This window comes from Chaetura pelagica, unplaced genomic scaffold, assembly GCF_000747805.2.
Source record: "Chaetura pelagica isolate M959 unplaced genomic scaffold, ChaPel_1.0 scaffold405, whole genome shotgun sequence".
Taxonomy (NCBI): domain Eukaryota; kingdom Metazoa; phylum Chordata; class Aves; order Apodiformes; family Apodidae; genus Chaetura; species Chaetura pelagica.
In genome coordinates this window covers 1,569,714-1,588,699 of record NW_009953489.1, presented here as the reverse complement: position 1 = coordinate 1,588,699, position 18,986 = coordinate 1,569,714, and the positions used below count along the sequence as shown (strand labels likewise).

The window sequence follows — 18,986 nt, the reverse complement described above, 5'->3', positions numbered from 1 at the left end:
GGAAACACAACTGAATAAGATATTTTCTTACATAAATCTTATTATTAGACTTGCAGACCATATTATTTAGATATACTTTTTCACGCAAAAGTTCTGGTTACTGAAGGCCTCAGAAAGTTTAGAGCAACAGTAACTCATTCATTGTCGTGTACTTGTTTGTATGTACAATACGTAACTGTATTTTAAGAGTAAAAGCTTCTGACTGAATTAAGAGCTCTTACTATGCTTAAGTATAATGTGAATTTAAAGTCTGCTCTGTGACACATTCTGGGCCTACACAGAACAAGGAAAATAGCTTCACACCATTCATCCCAAAAAGCCTACTCATACCAGATGAGATGGTCTTATTAGATTGTCTTACGATACAAAACCTATGAAAGGAGAAAAAGCTGCTGCCTCTTGGAATTTATTTCCTAATTATCAATTATTTTAAATGAATGATCAGGTGTATTGAGTTATGGGACATCAAATGCAAAGAACCACATCATGTTTGGTACTGCTTATGCCCCCATATTTATGACACATGAAGGTAGAAAAATTAAAAAAACATAATGGAGACCTATTTCTTCCATTTGCTTTTCTATTAATCTCAGACACATCAAAATTATTTTATTTTCAACTGTTACACCAGTAACTGTTTTCAAAATCTATTTTTTTTGGAACAGACATTAAAATTTTGCAACTACAAGTTTTCTTTGATGGAATGATAAGCAAACCAAACAATTTATTCTACTTCCTCAAGTCAACTGTCCCTCAAAGTTGCCCTTCCTGGGGGCATGCCATTGTCAACTGATTTTGAGTGTTCATCTTTAACATTCAGCCTCCAAAATACCAGATGGTATTTCCAGAAAAGCAATTTAAATTTTTAGTTTTCTTCATAGAGCCCTCAACTAGTTATCTCACACACCCATCCTGGCAAAGCATACACCAATATTCCCAGAGTTGCCTGGCAACTCCTGGGAGGAGCACTGGGGAACACAAGAGCATGCATGGATACTAGGAAGTCATTGTCTCCCTGACATGGATAAAGGAGGCTTACAGCCAGAGTGCCTCGCTGGTTTCCTTTTTGTTATTTATATGGACAGCATTTTAAAAACCTCCCATTCCCTCACCTTAGATGCTTTAAAATCCCAATAGTTATATCCAGACATACAAATGTAAATCAAATACAATTTTTCTCCCACACACACAACTCCCCCAGTAAGCTGTGGAAGGGCTCATGCTGACTTCAAATGTGATTTATGAACCCTGAGTATGAGTTGCTAGAATGACGCTTATTTGATGGTGATAGCTGGACTGTTTACAATGCAGGCTGAGCAGTTTTTCCTTCTTGCTTTAAAATAACATGACAAACTATAGTATTAAAGAGGGTTTAGTTACAGAAGCACCCTCAGCCTTAAGAAATACTATGCCTGTAGTCCAACTTCTGATCTTTTCATTTAATATCATGATTAAAATGAGACCTCTTACTTGTCTGCACACCAAACCTCTTCATTAATCTTCACAGAGCAGGAGAATGCAAAATACAACACCTTTTCTCAACCAACAAGCCTTTATTCACACACCACTCATTTAGCCTCCCAACCTAGACTCAGGACTCACCACCTCCCAAGAGCATTCAAGCCCTCCATCACTACCACTTTCTTTTCTGTGTCCAAGTGCTTGCAGAGGAGAGAGGTGTTGAGACAAAAGTATGTTTTATCCTCTACAAAGATCTTGTTCTTATGCACCTACGGTTCTAAATGACAGTAGCTCAAAGGAGCCCATGAAAACTGAGATTTATCACTACAATTGACATGTGCATGTGTCAGTTTCCTCTGCTTTAGAAACAGGGAGCATGGAATGTTTTGGAAATACTCTGTGGATCACTCCACAGTTAGTACTTTTCATTGCTCGCAATTCTGGGAATTATGCCTGCTCATGTATGTTCCTCATACAATTTACTTTGTCTCTGTCTATCCCTTGAAAAGAATCTCTTAAGTACAAGGCAGCAAACCAGAGTGTCATAAAACATGTGGAAATATAATAATTTGACTGGACTGATTTGTACTGAAGACCATGAAGCTCCTTGCAGTAAGCCAAGAACAGATGCCTCACCAGAAACAATAAAACTCAAGATCAAGTACAGAAAAATCCTTCCCCTGCTCAGATGGCACTTAATCATTGCTAAATAGAGATTATCTCTGAACCAGAAGTAAGAGTCTGAATTTCCCTAACAGAACATTTATGGTCAGTAATTACAACTCCAGACATTCTTCATATTTCTGGAAAAGTACAATTTCTTTACTAATTTTATTCCTAAACTCCATCATTCCATAAATGTGCACGTTTCCTCAGTAAGTATATATTCTGTAAAAAGTTTATCTTTTACTATCTTTAAGAACAATGCAAAGAATACTCCGGTTTTGCAATGAGAGAAAATGGTCAACTCTGCTCTAGCCTCATACAATCATTAATTTATACTTTTTACTACCTGTCTTCTAACTTGACTGTCTCCAAAAGCAAGCAACACCCATTCCTTTCCGTAAGAAGTTTTCTCCTTGTGTGATTGATCATACTTGTTGCACCTCTTTCATTTTTTAGAGACTAGAACATTGTTTTCAGTACGAGTCAGGCAAAAAGCCACGATGCTGACCTTAGTAAAAGTAGGTTATGCTACCCTTTCAGTTCTTGTTAGCTTTCTTCCCCACCACAGCTGCAGATTTACATCTCATGCCTACTAATTTCATACTTACAGGTTCAATTTTCAGGGCATTTCTGTAGCTCCCAAAGAAAGATGCTTGTGCTTTTAGAAATGCTCTTGCAACACCATCTCCAGTGGTTGTAGAGACTTTCTTCAGTCTGTTCTTCAGTGTAGAAACCTGAAATCACACAACAGGTTTGGATCACCCTCGTATCACAAACAAAGATTAAAGCATTGGGGCAAAGCTAAATTAAAAATGCTCTCACCACAGCAGCAGTTGGGACAAAAAAGGGACATGGTGAATTCTGAGTTGAATTTTTCAGTTCTAAAAAGATTAATTTTCAAGCTGTTTTGCTTCTCTAAAATATCATTGGATTTTATTCAGAAACCAATAGGAAAAGCTTCATTTAAACCATCTCTATTTAAAATCCACTGTTAACATGCTGTTCGGTACTCTCTCAAAGGCAGTCCTGAAGCTCTGTACCATTCTTGATCAGAATCCATGAAGGAATTTCAGCTAAATTCATTTAAACATCAAACAGAGACACTGTCCTCCATGACCATGTCTATCACTACCAGGGCTAAGAACAAATTCTGTTAGTCTGAGAAATTTGTCACAAATACAGCTTTTTTTTGCTTTTTTTTTCTTTTAAGGCTATATTCCTCTGTACTTTAGAATCTTGAACCAAAAGAACACGAGTTTGGTGGCTGCATACGGCGGGTTTCCCTCCTCCGGAACAGGCCCGGAAACATCAAGAAAAACCTCAGCGATCTGACACAAAAGACACGGGTATCACTTCACAATTAGCAACACAGGCAAAGCAGACTCAATTTGGGTAAATAAATTTAATTTCTTTCCAATTAAAACAGAGCTGGGTGGAGAGAAACAAAGACACTAAAACACCTTCTCCCGCCCAACTATTCCCGACTCCCTCACCTCTGCCGCTCCCTCCTCCTCACGCCTTTCCCTGCTCGGCACGGGGCGGTTTCTCTGCTCCCCGCTCTCCCATGGCCCGTCCCTCCTCGCCAGTCCCGGGGACGGCGGCAGCACCGGCCGCGCTGGGGCCGCGCGGGGCCGGGACCGGCCCGGCCAGAACCGGCTGGAACCAGCTGGAACCAGCCGCGCCCCGCGGCACGAGCGCCCCGTGCAAACGGCGGGATTGGGAAAGTCTCGGATTAGCGACATTTTGTCCTTCCAAAGGGTCAGGATCCACTCACGTTTCTGATCAGAGGTCCCCGCCGCCCGTGGGCTCCTCTGAGCCACCCCCGCAGCCACCGGCTGCTCCTCCGGCGAACAATCTTCCTGACTGCCTCGTTAGCGCTTACACAGACACTGATCACAACAAGTCTCAACTAAACACATTTCTATGCAGAGATAAAACTACCTGGTCCGGGTTACTTTCATATTCTTGGTGTACACAAGGGGCTTAAGTTTGAGAGGATGATCCATTACTCTGTGCTTCAGAACTTCTCAAACACACAGGGAGGTCGTGACTTGGTTTGAGGTCTCTTCTCTAGTCCTTAGAGCTCAGTAACTACTGAAGTAAGGTTGTGTATCCATGTATTATTGTCAGTGAGAGCGTTTTTCTTTCTCAAACACAAGCTGGGGAAGGGGACTAAAAAAACTTCCAAAGATCAACATTGCTGTGTCTGTGCTGCAATGGTTGTAGGTTCCGTTAAATCAGTAACAATTATGTCAGCAGCAATTTTTTGGTGTTGCGGAGAGAACCAGGACCAAGTATGGTTTTGAGACAGATTTCATAGAACACATCACAATAAAAACCAATCATCTGGGCACTGATTCTTGGCAGAAATGCAACTAGAGCTTTAGAGGATGCGGTCATGTCAGGTGCAAAACCTGAGTTTGATGAGATACCTCACACTGAAGAGAGGAAGGAGCCACCATTTCAGAAGGAAAGCAGAAAGCCAGGAAAGCCCCAGTCATCTTGATTTGCAGAACATGAATGACTCAATAAATATCCATAATATGAATTTAAAAGAAATCATTTGATCAATAACTAGTAAATGTTTCAAATGGTAGCCTGAAAAACTCCATTGAGGTAGCTCTACATACTTAACATTATACAAGAAATGTTGTAGGAATATGAAAGGAAAATACAAGAGTAAGCAGATTCTATTCTACTGAACCTAAGTATGTTTTTTGGTGTATGAATAATACCTCCTAAAATAAAATCTGACGGTTCACATCAACTTTCAAGACCTTCCCCTCATCCTCCAGCTCATAACAGTAGCTTATTTTGGCCTTATCTGTATGTCCAAAATCCTACCAGATTTCAGCCTCAGGGTTTTGCGACCAACTTGCTTTGCAGGCAAAGGGCAGGCTGGTTTTACTGACCTGCTGCACTCCAGTGCTATCCCTTCTGTCAGCATCTCTCTCACCTCCTTCTTCAGTATTTGTAGATTTGGGAAGGGCAGGAAAGTTACTCCTCATCTTGTTATTTAGGTGTTAAATATATAATCCACAACATGCACTACTTTTTCTTCTTTTAAAACTAGATGTTATATTTGCACTTGTATTTACTAAAACAGTTGGCAAGACATTTCCTTTTAAACTTTCTGCAGATACCGTTGTAGAAGGCACTTCATTATAGTTATTTAGTAAAACAAATAACCAAGAGTGTCCAGCACTGTTTATAAATCTGAATGCTGTAGCTTGTGCCAATGATCCATGCATTAATGAGCTCATAAGTACATATTAACATAATATATGATAACAGATTTAGTCTATCATACCCATAAAATAAGCTCACTCCTAATCACTGAGAAAATGTCTCTCAAGGAGCTCTGTTATTCTCATAATGTAAAAGCTTCACTGGATTTTCAAACCCAAACAGCATACTTCTCCATGTTTGAAGGGGTCTGATGTTGCAGGGATAAAGTGTGCATTTCTTTCCTATATTAACCATTTAAAGGTAGTTCTTAATGCAATAAAATGTCTATAGCTCAGAGTAATTTCCAAATCTATCTCTAACATTTTTCTATGTCACTTTCTTTAAACACTGACGTGAAGATGAAGAATTTGTAATCTATATGTTCTTTGCTGTTTTACAGAAAGTTCAGAAGCTTAGTCACAGCCTTTCTGTGTTCCAGCTTCCCTGTTTGGAATAGAAGTAGAATATTGAGAGGTATTTTGCTAATTCCTTAAGCTTTCAGATCATTTGCTCCCTTCTAAGACTAAACCTAACACTGCAGGCAGTCTGTTTTATATACAACCACTTTCACTCTTTCAGTCAGGACTATTGCTATAGACTTTTTTAAAAAAAGAAAATGTTAATAACATTAAAATAGATTAACAAGTAAAAAACCTTTTTTTTTTACTCTGGAATTAATTAGTACATAAAACAAAGTAGATTATACAAGCAGAATTAGGATTGTTTCCTGCCTAAAGAGGCAGTAATACTTTAAAAAAAAAATAAATACATTAACCATTGAATTTTAATATTATTTCTAGCCAAACAGACACACATACATGCAGTCTACCCTGAGAGTGTTTTTAAAGAAGATTTTTATACTTCTGGCAGTTCAGGTTTAAAGGTCAGATTTAAACTATCACCATGCTTCAAAATGCAATCTGTGCAATGCAGCATAATGAAATGGTTCAGTAAAGGTGGTAGTGGAAATTCTTTTAATTAGGTCCAAGGCTTTTCAGTTGTCAACATGAATAAAGAAACATTCTATTACAAACACAATGTAAGAAATAAAAACTGATTCACCTTTAAGGAAATGGTTCTGCTACAGAGTTGTAGTTTAGTAGCTCTTGCTGTCCTGAAAGCAGTTAATTTCCTAAGTGAAAAACAGTGATATAGGCTTCCTACTTGTGGTAACTTGTTAATGAATGGACAATAGTAGCATATACAACTAAATTACTGACAGCTCAAGATATTCATAGGCTAGTGCAAATTTCCAATACTCTCACAGCCATCAGATCTGCAAGATCTCCTTGGCGCAGTCCCCTGCATTGCATCAGGGCTTCATTTAATAAAAACTACAAGTTGACAGAGTGAGCTTATGCTTTGTTCCTTGTAATATGAAGTTCTGACTACAACTAAGACTAGAAGATGACACTTATTTGGAAATACATGAAAAATCCATAAGGGTTGTATAAAAAAAAATTACTACCCCCTCTTTGCTATTCCTTGCAACACAGACGGTGGTGTAGGAGACTTGTCAGCAGCAGATGCACTTATTGTAATCACAGTCCTTAATAAATCTCTTTTTTTAATATTGACTATTTTAAAAGGAAAGTTACTTCCCAGGGCTTTCTCATGCTGCCAGATTTTCAGCAACACATCAGAAACATAAGGTGAAGAAGGGATACTTTTTCACATGTTGAATCTTTAATTACTAACACAGTGTTACACATCTTGATTTTCAGAGACCTGAGCTGAACAGTTCAGGCAGTCTGCTCACAGGTACTGCTGAGGTAAACTGGGGCAAAGAAAAGACTTAATCTGATTCTGCTGGAACTGTCTCAATGCTACCCAGCTCCTTTGACACAAATCATAACTAGCCTATGTTCCTAGGAGTAAAAGATTAATGAATAGCTCATTCGCGATTCCCGAGAATCAACAGTTTATCAACTCAAGCACAACTCACTACCTGAAGCTCTGAAATAAGCAGAGGACTTCATGGCATTGTTTTACTTGATTAAAAAAGCTGTTCATGGAGAGGGGAATAACAGCTTTAAAAATTTTCCACCAGATTACTTACCTGATGAAGAATGCATCACGCAGAAGATGTTTTGCCTTACTGTTGAATATAGATATTTTTTCATTGAGCAAAGTAAATTATGTGTCTATTCAACACTGCACGAATTGCTCACTGATCACATGAAGTAGCAAAAATGGCAGAAGAGTTTGACATAAGAGCCATTTATGATCATGAAACTTAAGACGTTTTTAGTTTCTCAGATCATAAATGCATCTATTTAGACTGAGACCAGTGGGGAGACACTCCCTGATTCTCCCCATCCTCCCAGGGAAGCAAAAGAAAAAAAGAAAAAGTATAATGGATTGGCTTTAGAGTCTCCCTGCTGAGATGAACAACTTGATCCACTTACAGTTCCAAACACATGATGCATGAAAGAACTGACAGAAATTCAATTCTTGCAAAGAAGAGCAGCTGCTCTCTAGTGGTCAAAGCCAAATATTAAGCAGTCTGAAGGAAAGGAAAAGACCTAGAGAATATACTTCATTATCTGGGTAACTAAAATAATGAAACAAAGCTAAATAAGACACAAACACTGATCCCAAACATTAATTGCACAATGCAACACAACAAAGTTAGGGCTTTGTTGCGACAAATATTAATCCCAGCTGTATTTATATAGTGGTTGTGAAAAAAAAAAAATACACCACGTACGCTATTTGTGAGCCATGCCAGTTAATTGAATTTGCTGGCAGCACTTCCCCTGCTATGCTCCAAACATCCTCCAAGATAAAATGTAGCTTTTAAATAGACCTGTGGAAAACTGAATCAAGAAAAATTTGAACTAATAAAACACAACTCTTTAGTGTTATAAAAGTGAACTAAAAGTAAATAATGAAAGGAAGGAAGTCTCTTAAAATTTATTACATTCCAAAGCTTGAAGTCCTGTGTTTATTGGTGAAGTCTCTTCTGATGTCCTACAGTGTGCCTACAACAGCTCCTTTAATGAAGTCTCATAAAATCTAATATAATACTTGATTGTTGACAAATCATATACATGTTTGAGGCCCTGCACTCACTGTATCCAGACATTTCTTACATAATTCCATGAACTTTACAAGTCTGTCATTCCCCAGGTTGTGGATAATGGCAGGAGTGATGCCCAGCTGGCAGATCTGGGTGCTGGGAGTGAAATCAAAATGAAAAACTATACAAAGCCAGAAAAATTCATGGAAGTAACTTTTATAGACTAAATGCTCGACTAAAGCCAAAATGTTCACAATCTAGACAGACCTTTCATCCAGAGCTCACTGTTTTCGAAGAATGGATCACACCACAGATCCTAGAGAAATTATGGGATGTCACAGTAGGAGGCACTGGGTATTCACCATTACTTGAGATTTTCCTCAAACAGACCAGCTTATATTGAGCCCCCTGCATATCAATTTTATTTCTCAACTACACATAAAAAGGTATAGATCTAACTGGCAGCACAATATTTTGAACTAATAAAAGAAATCCACATTTTCCCCTGTCATTTCCTCCTAAACAGTCACCCTCCAACTCAAAAATAGCTTTTTACACCTAAACAGTCACCCTCCAACTCAAAAATAGCTAAAAAGCTATTTATTACTTTACTGCTCATCCCTCTCATCTCCTTTAGTGAAGATGATTACAGCAGCAAGTAGCAAACTGGATGTATTTTTGTCCCATTAAAGGGAAACATCAAGTATTTATACAACATTACTATCAAGTTATTAAATAAATAAGTAAATTAGCAATAAGAAGCGTGAATGAGAAAGAAAGCAAGCTCTGGATTCTATGCACTGAGCAGTGCTAGAAGTGAATATGCAGTAGTTCACTGGATATCATAACTTGAGATATAAAATGCACAGAGTCCATTAAAGCTCACCTGGATGAAGGCACAGGAAAAACCAAACACACAATTCCATTTGGAAACAAAAGTTATCTAAAAATGCAGGGGGGTTTTGTTTGTTTTTTTCATGGATAAAGATAGTTTAAAATAGCAGTACTTTTTCACACCATGAATTTTGAGGTTTTGTTTCCTGTTCAGATGTACCATATTCATGATTTGTCTTTTTTTACCCAGAGAGGACTAACTTTTAAGATGACCTGAAACTTGATCATGCCATTCCAAAACTGACACTGGTTGCTGCAGCATTTCTAGCTTAGGAGAGCATTAGCTAATTGTCCTAAGGAGACTTAAACATATGTCTGCAAATGTTCACACAAACATTGCTTAACACTTCAAAACAGGAGAGAACTGCTGAGGTAAAGCAGTTTACTTCTATTAATGAGAGAAGCAATGAGACACCTCAGTTACAAACCAAATGGGTCTCAAGGATTTACACCTTAAAGAAATGAATGTAAGTTGAATAAATCATTTCATACATACCACATCATTAGGAAGGCTCTGAAGGTCATCAAAAGGGGTTTCCAGTGTGTTGGTGTCTACATTAAGAATCACTACATCTTCCAGGGCCATGTTTCTTACTTTCTAAATATGAGCAAATTCAAGAAAAGGGAAAAGAAAATATAAGTATGAAATGTTATGCATAAAGGGCGGAAGCAACAGCATAACATCATGGCACTGCAAAAATGGCAGTGTTTTAAAAACAACCAACATCTCTTTCTGTCATTGTTTGATTATTTATTCATATTTTACAATGCTGAAGTATTAACCTGCAATTTGCAGAGGGAAGTTCTTAACATTGTGCATACTGACAGTTTTGAAAACAGAGAGCAATTTTTTTTTATTATCCAAGCAGAGATTTATTTCAAGCATCTCTATTAATGTTTGTCTTAATTCTGGGATCCTGTTTGCACATTTATCAGTTTCTAGCAGAGTCAAGATATATCTTTTTATATTTTAAAATATTTAAAAAATAATTTGAGCAACAACAAATAGTGGCTTTTCTAAGAGTTAAGAGGTGCAGTAAGTCAGGAATACGTTTCCAAACTCCAGGTTAAATTCTGGAATTCCAACAGAGACAAATTTACAACTCTATTTCCATAAAATGGACACTACCAAAGGTTAACAAATAAAGAATTTAAAAAAAAAAAAATAGCTAAGAGAAAAATACCTCCACCACATCCTGGTCTCTTAACGTTCAGTGAGTCTAAACTTTTTATCCTGTTCCCATCAACTGAAAGAAATATCTATAATCTAGTTAGATTGTTTACACCATCTGTAACAGCACATGGACACACAAAAGGAAAACAACCTATGCCACAACAGAAGGATCATTAGTACCTTTGATTTTAAGTGTCTAAAGGTATTGGTAATCTAAGCAAATTTAAACAGACTATTTCTCTTAAACAACAGTAAATGAAACTCTGATATGAAACAGCAGCATTTAAGTATTTATTTTAACACTTTTCCCACTAACGGGAGAATTGAATCCTTTTTCTTTTTTTGGCTGACTAATCATACATATTTAAGCCCTCTTCAAATAAAGCTTTGAAAATTCAAAATCCAAAAAAGTGGAACTATAGAATATAGTAATTAAGGAAATTTCCCAGTGACACTGTAAACAAACATTTTAGTACCTACATACCTCTATGGAAGAGGATAATGAACAAAAACATACTCAATTTTTAATTAAGGTTTTGCAGGGTGGGGGGAATTGTTTCCTTTAAAAGAAAGGAACTAAAGCTCTAAAACAATGGCAAAGTTGAGCCTTAGGCATCTAAATAATTACCTTCAGTTTTCAAGGCTCAGTCCTCTGTCTATAAAGAAAACTGCTGTGTACTTATGGGAAAAAAAAAAAAGCCAACAACTATAAAAAACACTTTGTAGACATTTAAGTTTAGGTCTTCCAGGAGAAATTTTTTTAAGTTAAATGGAAGAACATTACATTTAATGCTTTCCATATAAAAAGTACAAGTACTGCATGACAAACCAGGTACTTTCCTCTACATTTCAGGAACCAAAGGTCACCCTGTTGGCTGCATCTGATAAACTCTAAAGCAATCCAGGAGTCTTGCTCCTTCTAGGAGTCCGGAAGCACCAGACAAACTGATTTGCTCCTTCCTGTTTCAGAAAATTAAAAATCTCACTTATACTCAGAGGAGTCTAAAAAGCTCCAACAAAAAGGCCTTGCAATGTACTTAACCAAAGCCAGAAGCCTGTCAAAAGCGAGTGCTAGTAGGACAAGACAGAAGGAATTAAAACCTTCTCTTAATTCCTGCCGAAGAAGCAACAAGCATGTGCTTGAACTTGTCAATGGGTGTTTTTGTAACGTTGGTGATGAATCTGCACCTTCCCTTCCACAAAATGTTGGGGTTTTCTATAGCAAATTATAGGCTTGTGAGATAAGCTGCATCAGCCAGAGAGCACAGTACAAAAGGATGTTGCTCATGGTGCAAGGACTATAAAAACTGATCTAAGTAATCATCTCCACACATGGCCCAGGAATAATTGTACCCAAAGGGAAGGCTAACAGTGAATTCTGCTGTGCCATCCCTTTACACTAAGAGGAGCACAATCTCACGTTAAAACTTCTCAATATTTGCATGAAGACTTGATCTATAGCATCTGTCTTGCAATGCATTTGAGAAAATACAGTTTTTCAATGGTCCAATTGTGGCTCATCCTAGAGAAATTCAGGCCGAACAGTTAATCTTTATAGTAAAAGTATAGCTGATAAAAACAGATAATCTTTGATAAAAGAATTATCACATAATTCTAAGGGCTTCTGTCAAATACTCAAATTGTTCTTTTGCTAAACGTAGCACCTATCAGCCCAACTAACCTAGAAATAAAAGTAGTTACTGTTTTGTAGGAATTTTAGTAATAATATCTGTTATCCTACTGCCTTTCTCACATTAAATCCCACTGGACACTGAGTCACAGCTACACATATATCATTTCCACAGGTAGAGTTTGTGTGTTGTTATGAATTTCTCAAGACATGAAAGGACAGCACCTGAGCCACATCTAGCCACATGCCATGCTTCACAGCTTCCTGAATATCTAGACAAAATTCTACATATAGAGTGCTACCTGTTAAATACAATGGGCAATATCCAGAAGGTTCAGATTTTGCTGAAAAGATGTGGAGAAACAAAGAACAAGAGGAAATATGAACATTACTATTTCCTTATCTAATTTTACTACAGACTAGGGATTTGATAAGTCAAAATAATTTGATAAGTGATTTAGTGAAAATGTGCATCACATCTCACTACTGCAAACCTTTCATAACCATCCTTACTGAATTACTTGTAGCCATAATTAATCATCTAAAAACCACCAACTTGAACTAACATCTACACCTGCCTTTTATTTTAAATGTCTCTTTTTAAAAGAGTGGAGAGGTATGGAGAGCTGGTTTAACAAGCACACTGAACCCATTGTTTATGGCCTCTATAAACATGGCTTAGTAAGAATTACTGACTTAATCAGAGAGAACTTATCTCCTGGTGAAAAGAGCACTTTAAATTTCAGAAATGGCACCTTTACTGTGAAAATCTCTTAACTTTTCAAACAAACTCCAGGGGGCCTTAAACACCAGGTCAGTAAATAAGCAGCAGTTAGTGTGTCCATCCTGCTCACAAGCAGCCAAACACTAGAAGTAATTGAAATGTTTTACACCAAAGTTTGCAAAAACACTAAGAAACTATATTCTAATGCAAGTATGAAGGGATGTGGCTCTGTGTCACTCAGATCACAGGGCAACAGTAATATTCATCAATAATACTAACATGAGTTTATGCTAAATGTTATTTTATTATCCTTCTCTACAGTTAGCAGTTTTTGCATTTCCTACCATAAAAATGCTAAGTTAAACTTCTTTCAGATGAACAATTTTATTGCATAGTTCATGTAAAAAACAAAAAAACCCCAAAGCTACCACCTGCCTCCCCCCTCTAAAAAACCACAGGATTGCTTAACTTTATGGCTAAATTGGTGCCAAAACATAAACCAAGTTGATCATGAGGTTTCATAACCAGATACAAATGTGATCAACATACTAAAAATTGTTGTGATATAAAAAATAAAATAAAATGTACCTTCCACTAATTCTTTTGGAAAGGTAAAACTCTTAACAAAAGCTAACATTTTCAGTAGCTACCTTGTATGTTATCTTGGAAATGACAATGAAAGTATGATTCCAAATAAGTCTAAAATAATTTGCTTAATGACTTGTCTCTAGTTAATAGTTTCCATTTATTTTCTTAAGAAAAACACCACAACACTGCAGACAACAATGTGTCAATCTGGCTGCCAGAAGCAGGAAAGGCAACGGATATAAAATTTTATTATTTCATGCCCCAACAGCAGCCAGAAGGACTTAATGAAATCACCCTTAGATTTACAACCTGAAATAGCTATTCAACAGACAAATCTGGTTAAGCTGGATGTGCCCCCTGACCTCCCAGGCCTTTGATCTGGGCACAGCAGGTGGGCTGAGCCCCCTCCTGTGCATCTCCCACTCTTCCGCCCATCTCCCAGCCCTGATGTGCAGCACCCTGATACTGGACAGGTGAGTCCAGATCCTTATCACAAGCAGCTGTTGCCAACTGAGTGACAAATTCACTACCCCTGGTCTAACACTATGGTTCAACAGAGGAAAAACCTTCTACACTTACTACTTGGCAAGTCTACTTGGCCCTGCGATATTTGCCTGTCTTAAACTTCCCCCTCAAACATCCTCCCACACAGTCTCTTATTAAAACACAGTTATTTTCATTTTTCCAATAATTGGGTGGAAGACAATTCCATAGTAATTTGTCATAGTTTTAAATGCATTTTTATCAGTACTCCTGAAAGCACACACAGCCATAATACTAATATTAGTGACTAAAATTACCTTTTGGTTTTTAAGACCTGGATTTAAGTCTATACATAACTCCTACATTTAAACCCTCTAAAAAAGACACACTTCAGTTATAGCTAGAAAAGGTAGTGATTTACTAAGCATAAATGGATGGAAAAAGCTAAAAACTACTACTCATGCCAATAATAAAATGACAGTTAACTACTAACAGTACTGCTGAAAGGTGCCAGTGCTCATCGAGGTCTCAGGGTGTGTTCAGCAACACAGGGGAACCTCATGGCACCGGCAAGGATAAGCCTAAGCTGGTATCACCTGCTTCCCAACATTCGTTCTGTGCACACTGATCCCATCAGGCTGGATCACAAGCAGAGCATCCTAACGGCCACCTGAGCAAAACCAGGTACAAATGCCCAGAAGTGCTCCACAGGTAGGTGCGTGGGGCTCGGCAGCCTGAGCAGGCAGCTCTCCCTTCATGCCAGGCAGAGACCATGGACATGAGGGGACATCACCTGGACACGAGGGGACATCACCTGCTGTGTACAACAGATGACAGACAGCAGGGATCGAATGAACCTTCTTCACCTAACGTCAACATAGTTACTCATAGCAGGTTAAAATAAACCAGAAGTCTGCTCATGGATGTTGTCTGATTTGCACATCTCTGTCCTTTATGCTTCAGAAAAATGTCAGCAAATCCTAACGAGTCCAGTGTGGTTTCACACAATATCATTTGGATAATCTTGCAAGAATCAAAATTCTGAAGTACCAGAAAAAGCCCCTGAGTGACTGTAATATTAAAAAGGAGTTTAAGAAATAGTTCTCCACATTAACTCTATGAAGGGTGGTTTCGTGCCCTGAGCACGGTGTGTGAAGGTGGGCACCATCGTTAGCTGAATGGCCGGACGCCTGGCAGGGAAGCTATGCTGGCAGCAGCTCTGTCTGACAGCTCCTCAGAGCTGACCCCCCTGGTTAAACACAACCACATGTGCCCAAATTCCAGTAGGTACTCTGCTAGGTCAAGGGCATTCCTTTTCCATCAGCACCATCACACTAATAACCTTTGCTACAGAAGCAGTTGCTGAAACAATCGTTTACTATGAGAAAACGCAAGAGGCTGCAAGCCACTTGAACACCACTTGTAACACAAAGGTCAATTTAATGTAATTTGAGCACTAAAAAAAGCATACAGTACCAGGCAGAAAATAAAATAAGATTATGAAAGGGATGTGTTCATTTCATAGAGTTTCGTTTCCCTATCTTGTTATTTATCAGTACTAAGTACTTATCTTCATCTAATATGAATTCAATTAGTTTTGTAAGCACGTTCCATTATTCAAGTGATTGCTCCAGTCTTGCTTATCCAACAGCTTATAAACTTTTAGCCTTCTTTGAAGTCACTTTATGGATTGCTAAATGGAAATCTTATAAAGAATGACTAACTAGGTGATGATAGAAAAGCTGAAAAATAAGAGCACAAAACACAGCTCTATGTTTTCTACCAAGATTTTCCCTCGTAAATCAGTTGGAGCCCTCTGACCTATAACAGGAGATTATCTTATCTCACTGGAGAACATTTCAGTGACAGCAAATTAGATTTAACAGTCAATGGATATGCTTGATATTTTAATCAGAAGAAAAATGTGTCATTTTTCATTAAAATAACTGCTCCTTCTACAGAGACCCTGTGTAACACAGGGAACTGCAAACTAACTTTAAGATACAAAATTGTTTGAAAAAAAAATCTTAGAGTTGAGGGGTTGTATCTTGTTTAAAGTCATTAACATTTCTGATGTACTTTTCCAAAGGTCCCATTCCAACATAGGGACAGCAAAACCTCACAGAAACAAAGCTAAAGCCAGAAAATTAACTTTTTTCCTACATTCCAAATTCACCCTCCCCTTTGGAGCACAGCTTTCCCTGCACGCTTGGGCTTCCACCAACATTTACTCAACGATGACAAATTCTGGAGTTGGAGCTGCTGGAGCAGAACTGAGCCAATCTGTAGCTGCAATGGCTCCCACAGGGCTCTGCACTGGATAGAGAGTCCACCTGTCTTAGCTTGACTAGAAGACTGGGGAATTAATCCCTCATCCTAAAACTAGAACACATGGATTAACAAAACACTCTCAAAGATCTCTCTGCTGAATTTTCAGCATTTAATGAAAAATCAATACTGGGTGATGACAGTAATTTTTACTTGTAGTTCCTAAAATTATTTTATGATGGAAAAATGAATGTATTATATGTTTTAAAATATAAAACTGCTAAGTAATGAGAAAAAATTGCTGTTGGTACTGAATTGTTATTTTAGCAAATAAAACATAGAATTTTATACCTACATATGAAGAAAAGGACAAAGAGACTAAGATTTCAGCCTCAAAACCAGGCAGAGGTAAACTAGTAATCATCTAGCTCATTTGACAAACCTCACCTTTCCTTTGCCCAAGGCAAATCAGGCAGTGCTTGCAACAAGCAGAGACAATAGCCCTGACTTTATCTTTCAGTGGAAAAATCACTCTTAACTGGAAGCATCAATTTATCCTTGAGAGCAGAGGGAGGAGAGAAGACAGTTTGTTTTATTTATTTCATCTATTTCATAAGGCACTTGGAATAACTGTACTTTGCCAAAGTGTGTCTGTGTTCCAGAATCTCGGGCTAGTCAAAAGCCATACTGGATATAGTACTAAACAGATTTTTTCACAAGTTACTAAAATGGATGAAAATTGGCTTCTCCAAGAACAACTCCTTTTTTTGAGTTCTTACAGATGGAGTTTGGAAGGCCTGCAGAGCCCTGCAAGCTGAAAACCGAGACAAAGGAGGAGGCAGTGGGTTTATGAAGCAGGGCAGCACTGAGGCACCATGCAAAGCAACTCCAAGGTGGAATTATTCATTTTTTTTCTGTCCCATTGCCAGGCTAACCACGTAGCTCTTTGTGAGAAAAAATATTTGTGAAAGCTGACAAGTATCTGTGTGAAGATATTATCCAATCGTCTACCAGGTCTCTTCCTTCTTTTTCAAACAGATAGATACCATAACAAGCATGCCAATGATTACCTGGTACAGGTATGGGCCAGGAAAGGTCTTGATCAGTATGAACAATTTATGCTAGACTGTTCCTTCCTAGATGTCACTTCAGTCCTGTCTATGCAGTATTCAAGTGTAATATTCAAGTGTAATGATCAGAAATCCCTCTAACATAAACATATGATGTGCAAACAAATGCACATGTCGACTTTTAAAATATTTGCTTATTCACTAGCACATTGTATTGCAATTCTGTAGTTTATTTATCAATATAACGGGCATAAAAAGTCATCTGTAGCCAGGATGGTACAGAGAAAAAAAGGGGGAAAAAAAAGGTTCTACACATTCCATCTAGCTTCTCATGAAAAAAAGTGACTTCTAAAATTAATTCACATTAACACTAGAAAAAGGGGGGAGTTACACAGCATACCAGTTTAAGTTTTAACACAGAGGATCATTATTACATACATATGTCCTAGTGAAAGAATATGTTTTATTAATATTTACCCAGAGAAATGACATATTTTTATGACAATAAAAGAACAAATAATATCCATTACTTTATGTGATGTAAAACTCTGGTTTGTAAATTGTTATGTGTCCTAACCACCATGCCTAAATTTCCAAACACTGATATCCAAAACAGGGACACAAGTCAAACATCTTTCAAGGGCTTTTGCAGCTGCCACCAGTTCAACACTGGCTGCTCAGGGGAAACCCCAGAGAGAGGAGATGCTCCCTGGGCAAGAACACCTCTTCCCACGTGGAGCAGACACACTGTGTAAAGCACCACAATTAATAACTAGATTTTTCATAGGGATCTAAATTAGCAGCTTATGTTGTCCTGCAGACACTTTTGAGGAAAGTCATCAACTGTTTCACCAGTACTGGAAGCAGAAGCAAATGTGCTATTTCCACTTTTAGAGCCTTTAAAAAGTCACATGAATTACTCTGAATTGTTTATATGTGAAGCTTTCTGTGAGGGCTGGTTTGCTGCCAGCTTTGTGTTAGCATGAACAGCAAGCTCCTTTTCAGATCTTTTGAACATTAAAAAAATGACAATCTGTCTGCAAAAGCCTAAAAGAGAATTGTAACTATCAACATTTTGGTTTAATATCTACTGTCTTTGTGAATACTTAGTCAATAAACCGATTAAATCAAGCACCAGGATGGAGAGGAGAACACATGAGCTCACCCCTGAGCTGCACAAAGAGCACAAGGTACCAAATAATGCTCCCTCAAGATTCAACATTATCATCTATCCTTAACTTCAGTTCTCTCAGCACTCACAAATTAACAGAATTATTACAGTTTTAAGCATATGAATTCATATATAATCGCTCACAGAATTTGGCTCTAAATCATAAAACTATATATAGTTTCAGAAATGGTGAGAGACTTACCTCCATCAAACTTAAATGTATTCCAATGAGGTAGGGCATTGGGGCACTGTAAAGGGGAAAAAAAAAACTAGCTTTACATTTTCATACCTCTAGATTAACACATATATAACTTATAAAATTAGCTACAGAAAATACCAGGATACTGGATTAGATTTTGCTTAAAAAAACCCTAAACCTTATATAAACAAACCACATGGGAACAAAATTTTATTCCGTTTTTGAAAGACTTTCTTCACTATGCAATATCCTTTCCTTTTCTACTGTAAGACTTTCATTTGTCTTGACATCAAAATTTTTAAGTGACTTAAGACAGGTACATAAGGACAGCCATTAAATATATCTGAAATACTGAGGTCTTAAAAAAAAATAAACAATACCAAGACAAAACCACAAAACAAACAAGAT

At 37.6% G+C, this 18,986-nt stretch overlaps 1 protein-coding gene across 1 annotated transcript in view; it reads right to left on the bottom strand.

Moving 5' to 3' along the window:
* DENND1A (DENN/MADD domain containing 1A) overlaps positions 1 to 18,986 on the bottom strand; it is a 184,049-nt gene that overhangs the window by 65,074 nt on the left and 99,989 nt on the right. Inside the window, 3 exon segments of the mRNA XM_009998932.1 lie at positions 2,732 to 2,861; positions 9,768 to 9,869; positions 18,582 to 18,627. Of these exon segments, the coding sequence (XP_009997234.1) occupies positions 2,732 to 2,861; positions 9,768 to 9,869; positions 18,582 to 18,627 (278 nt within the window).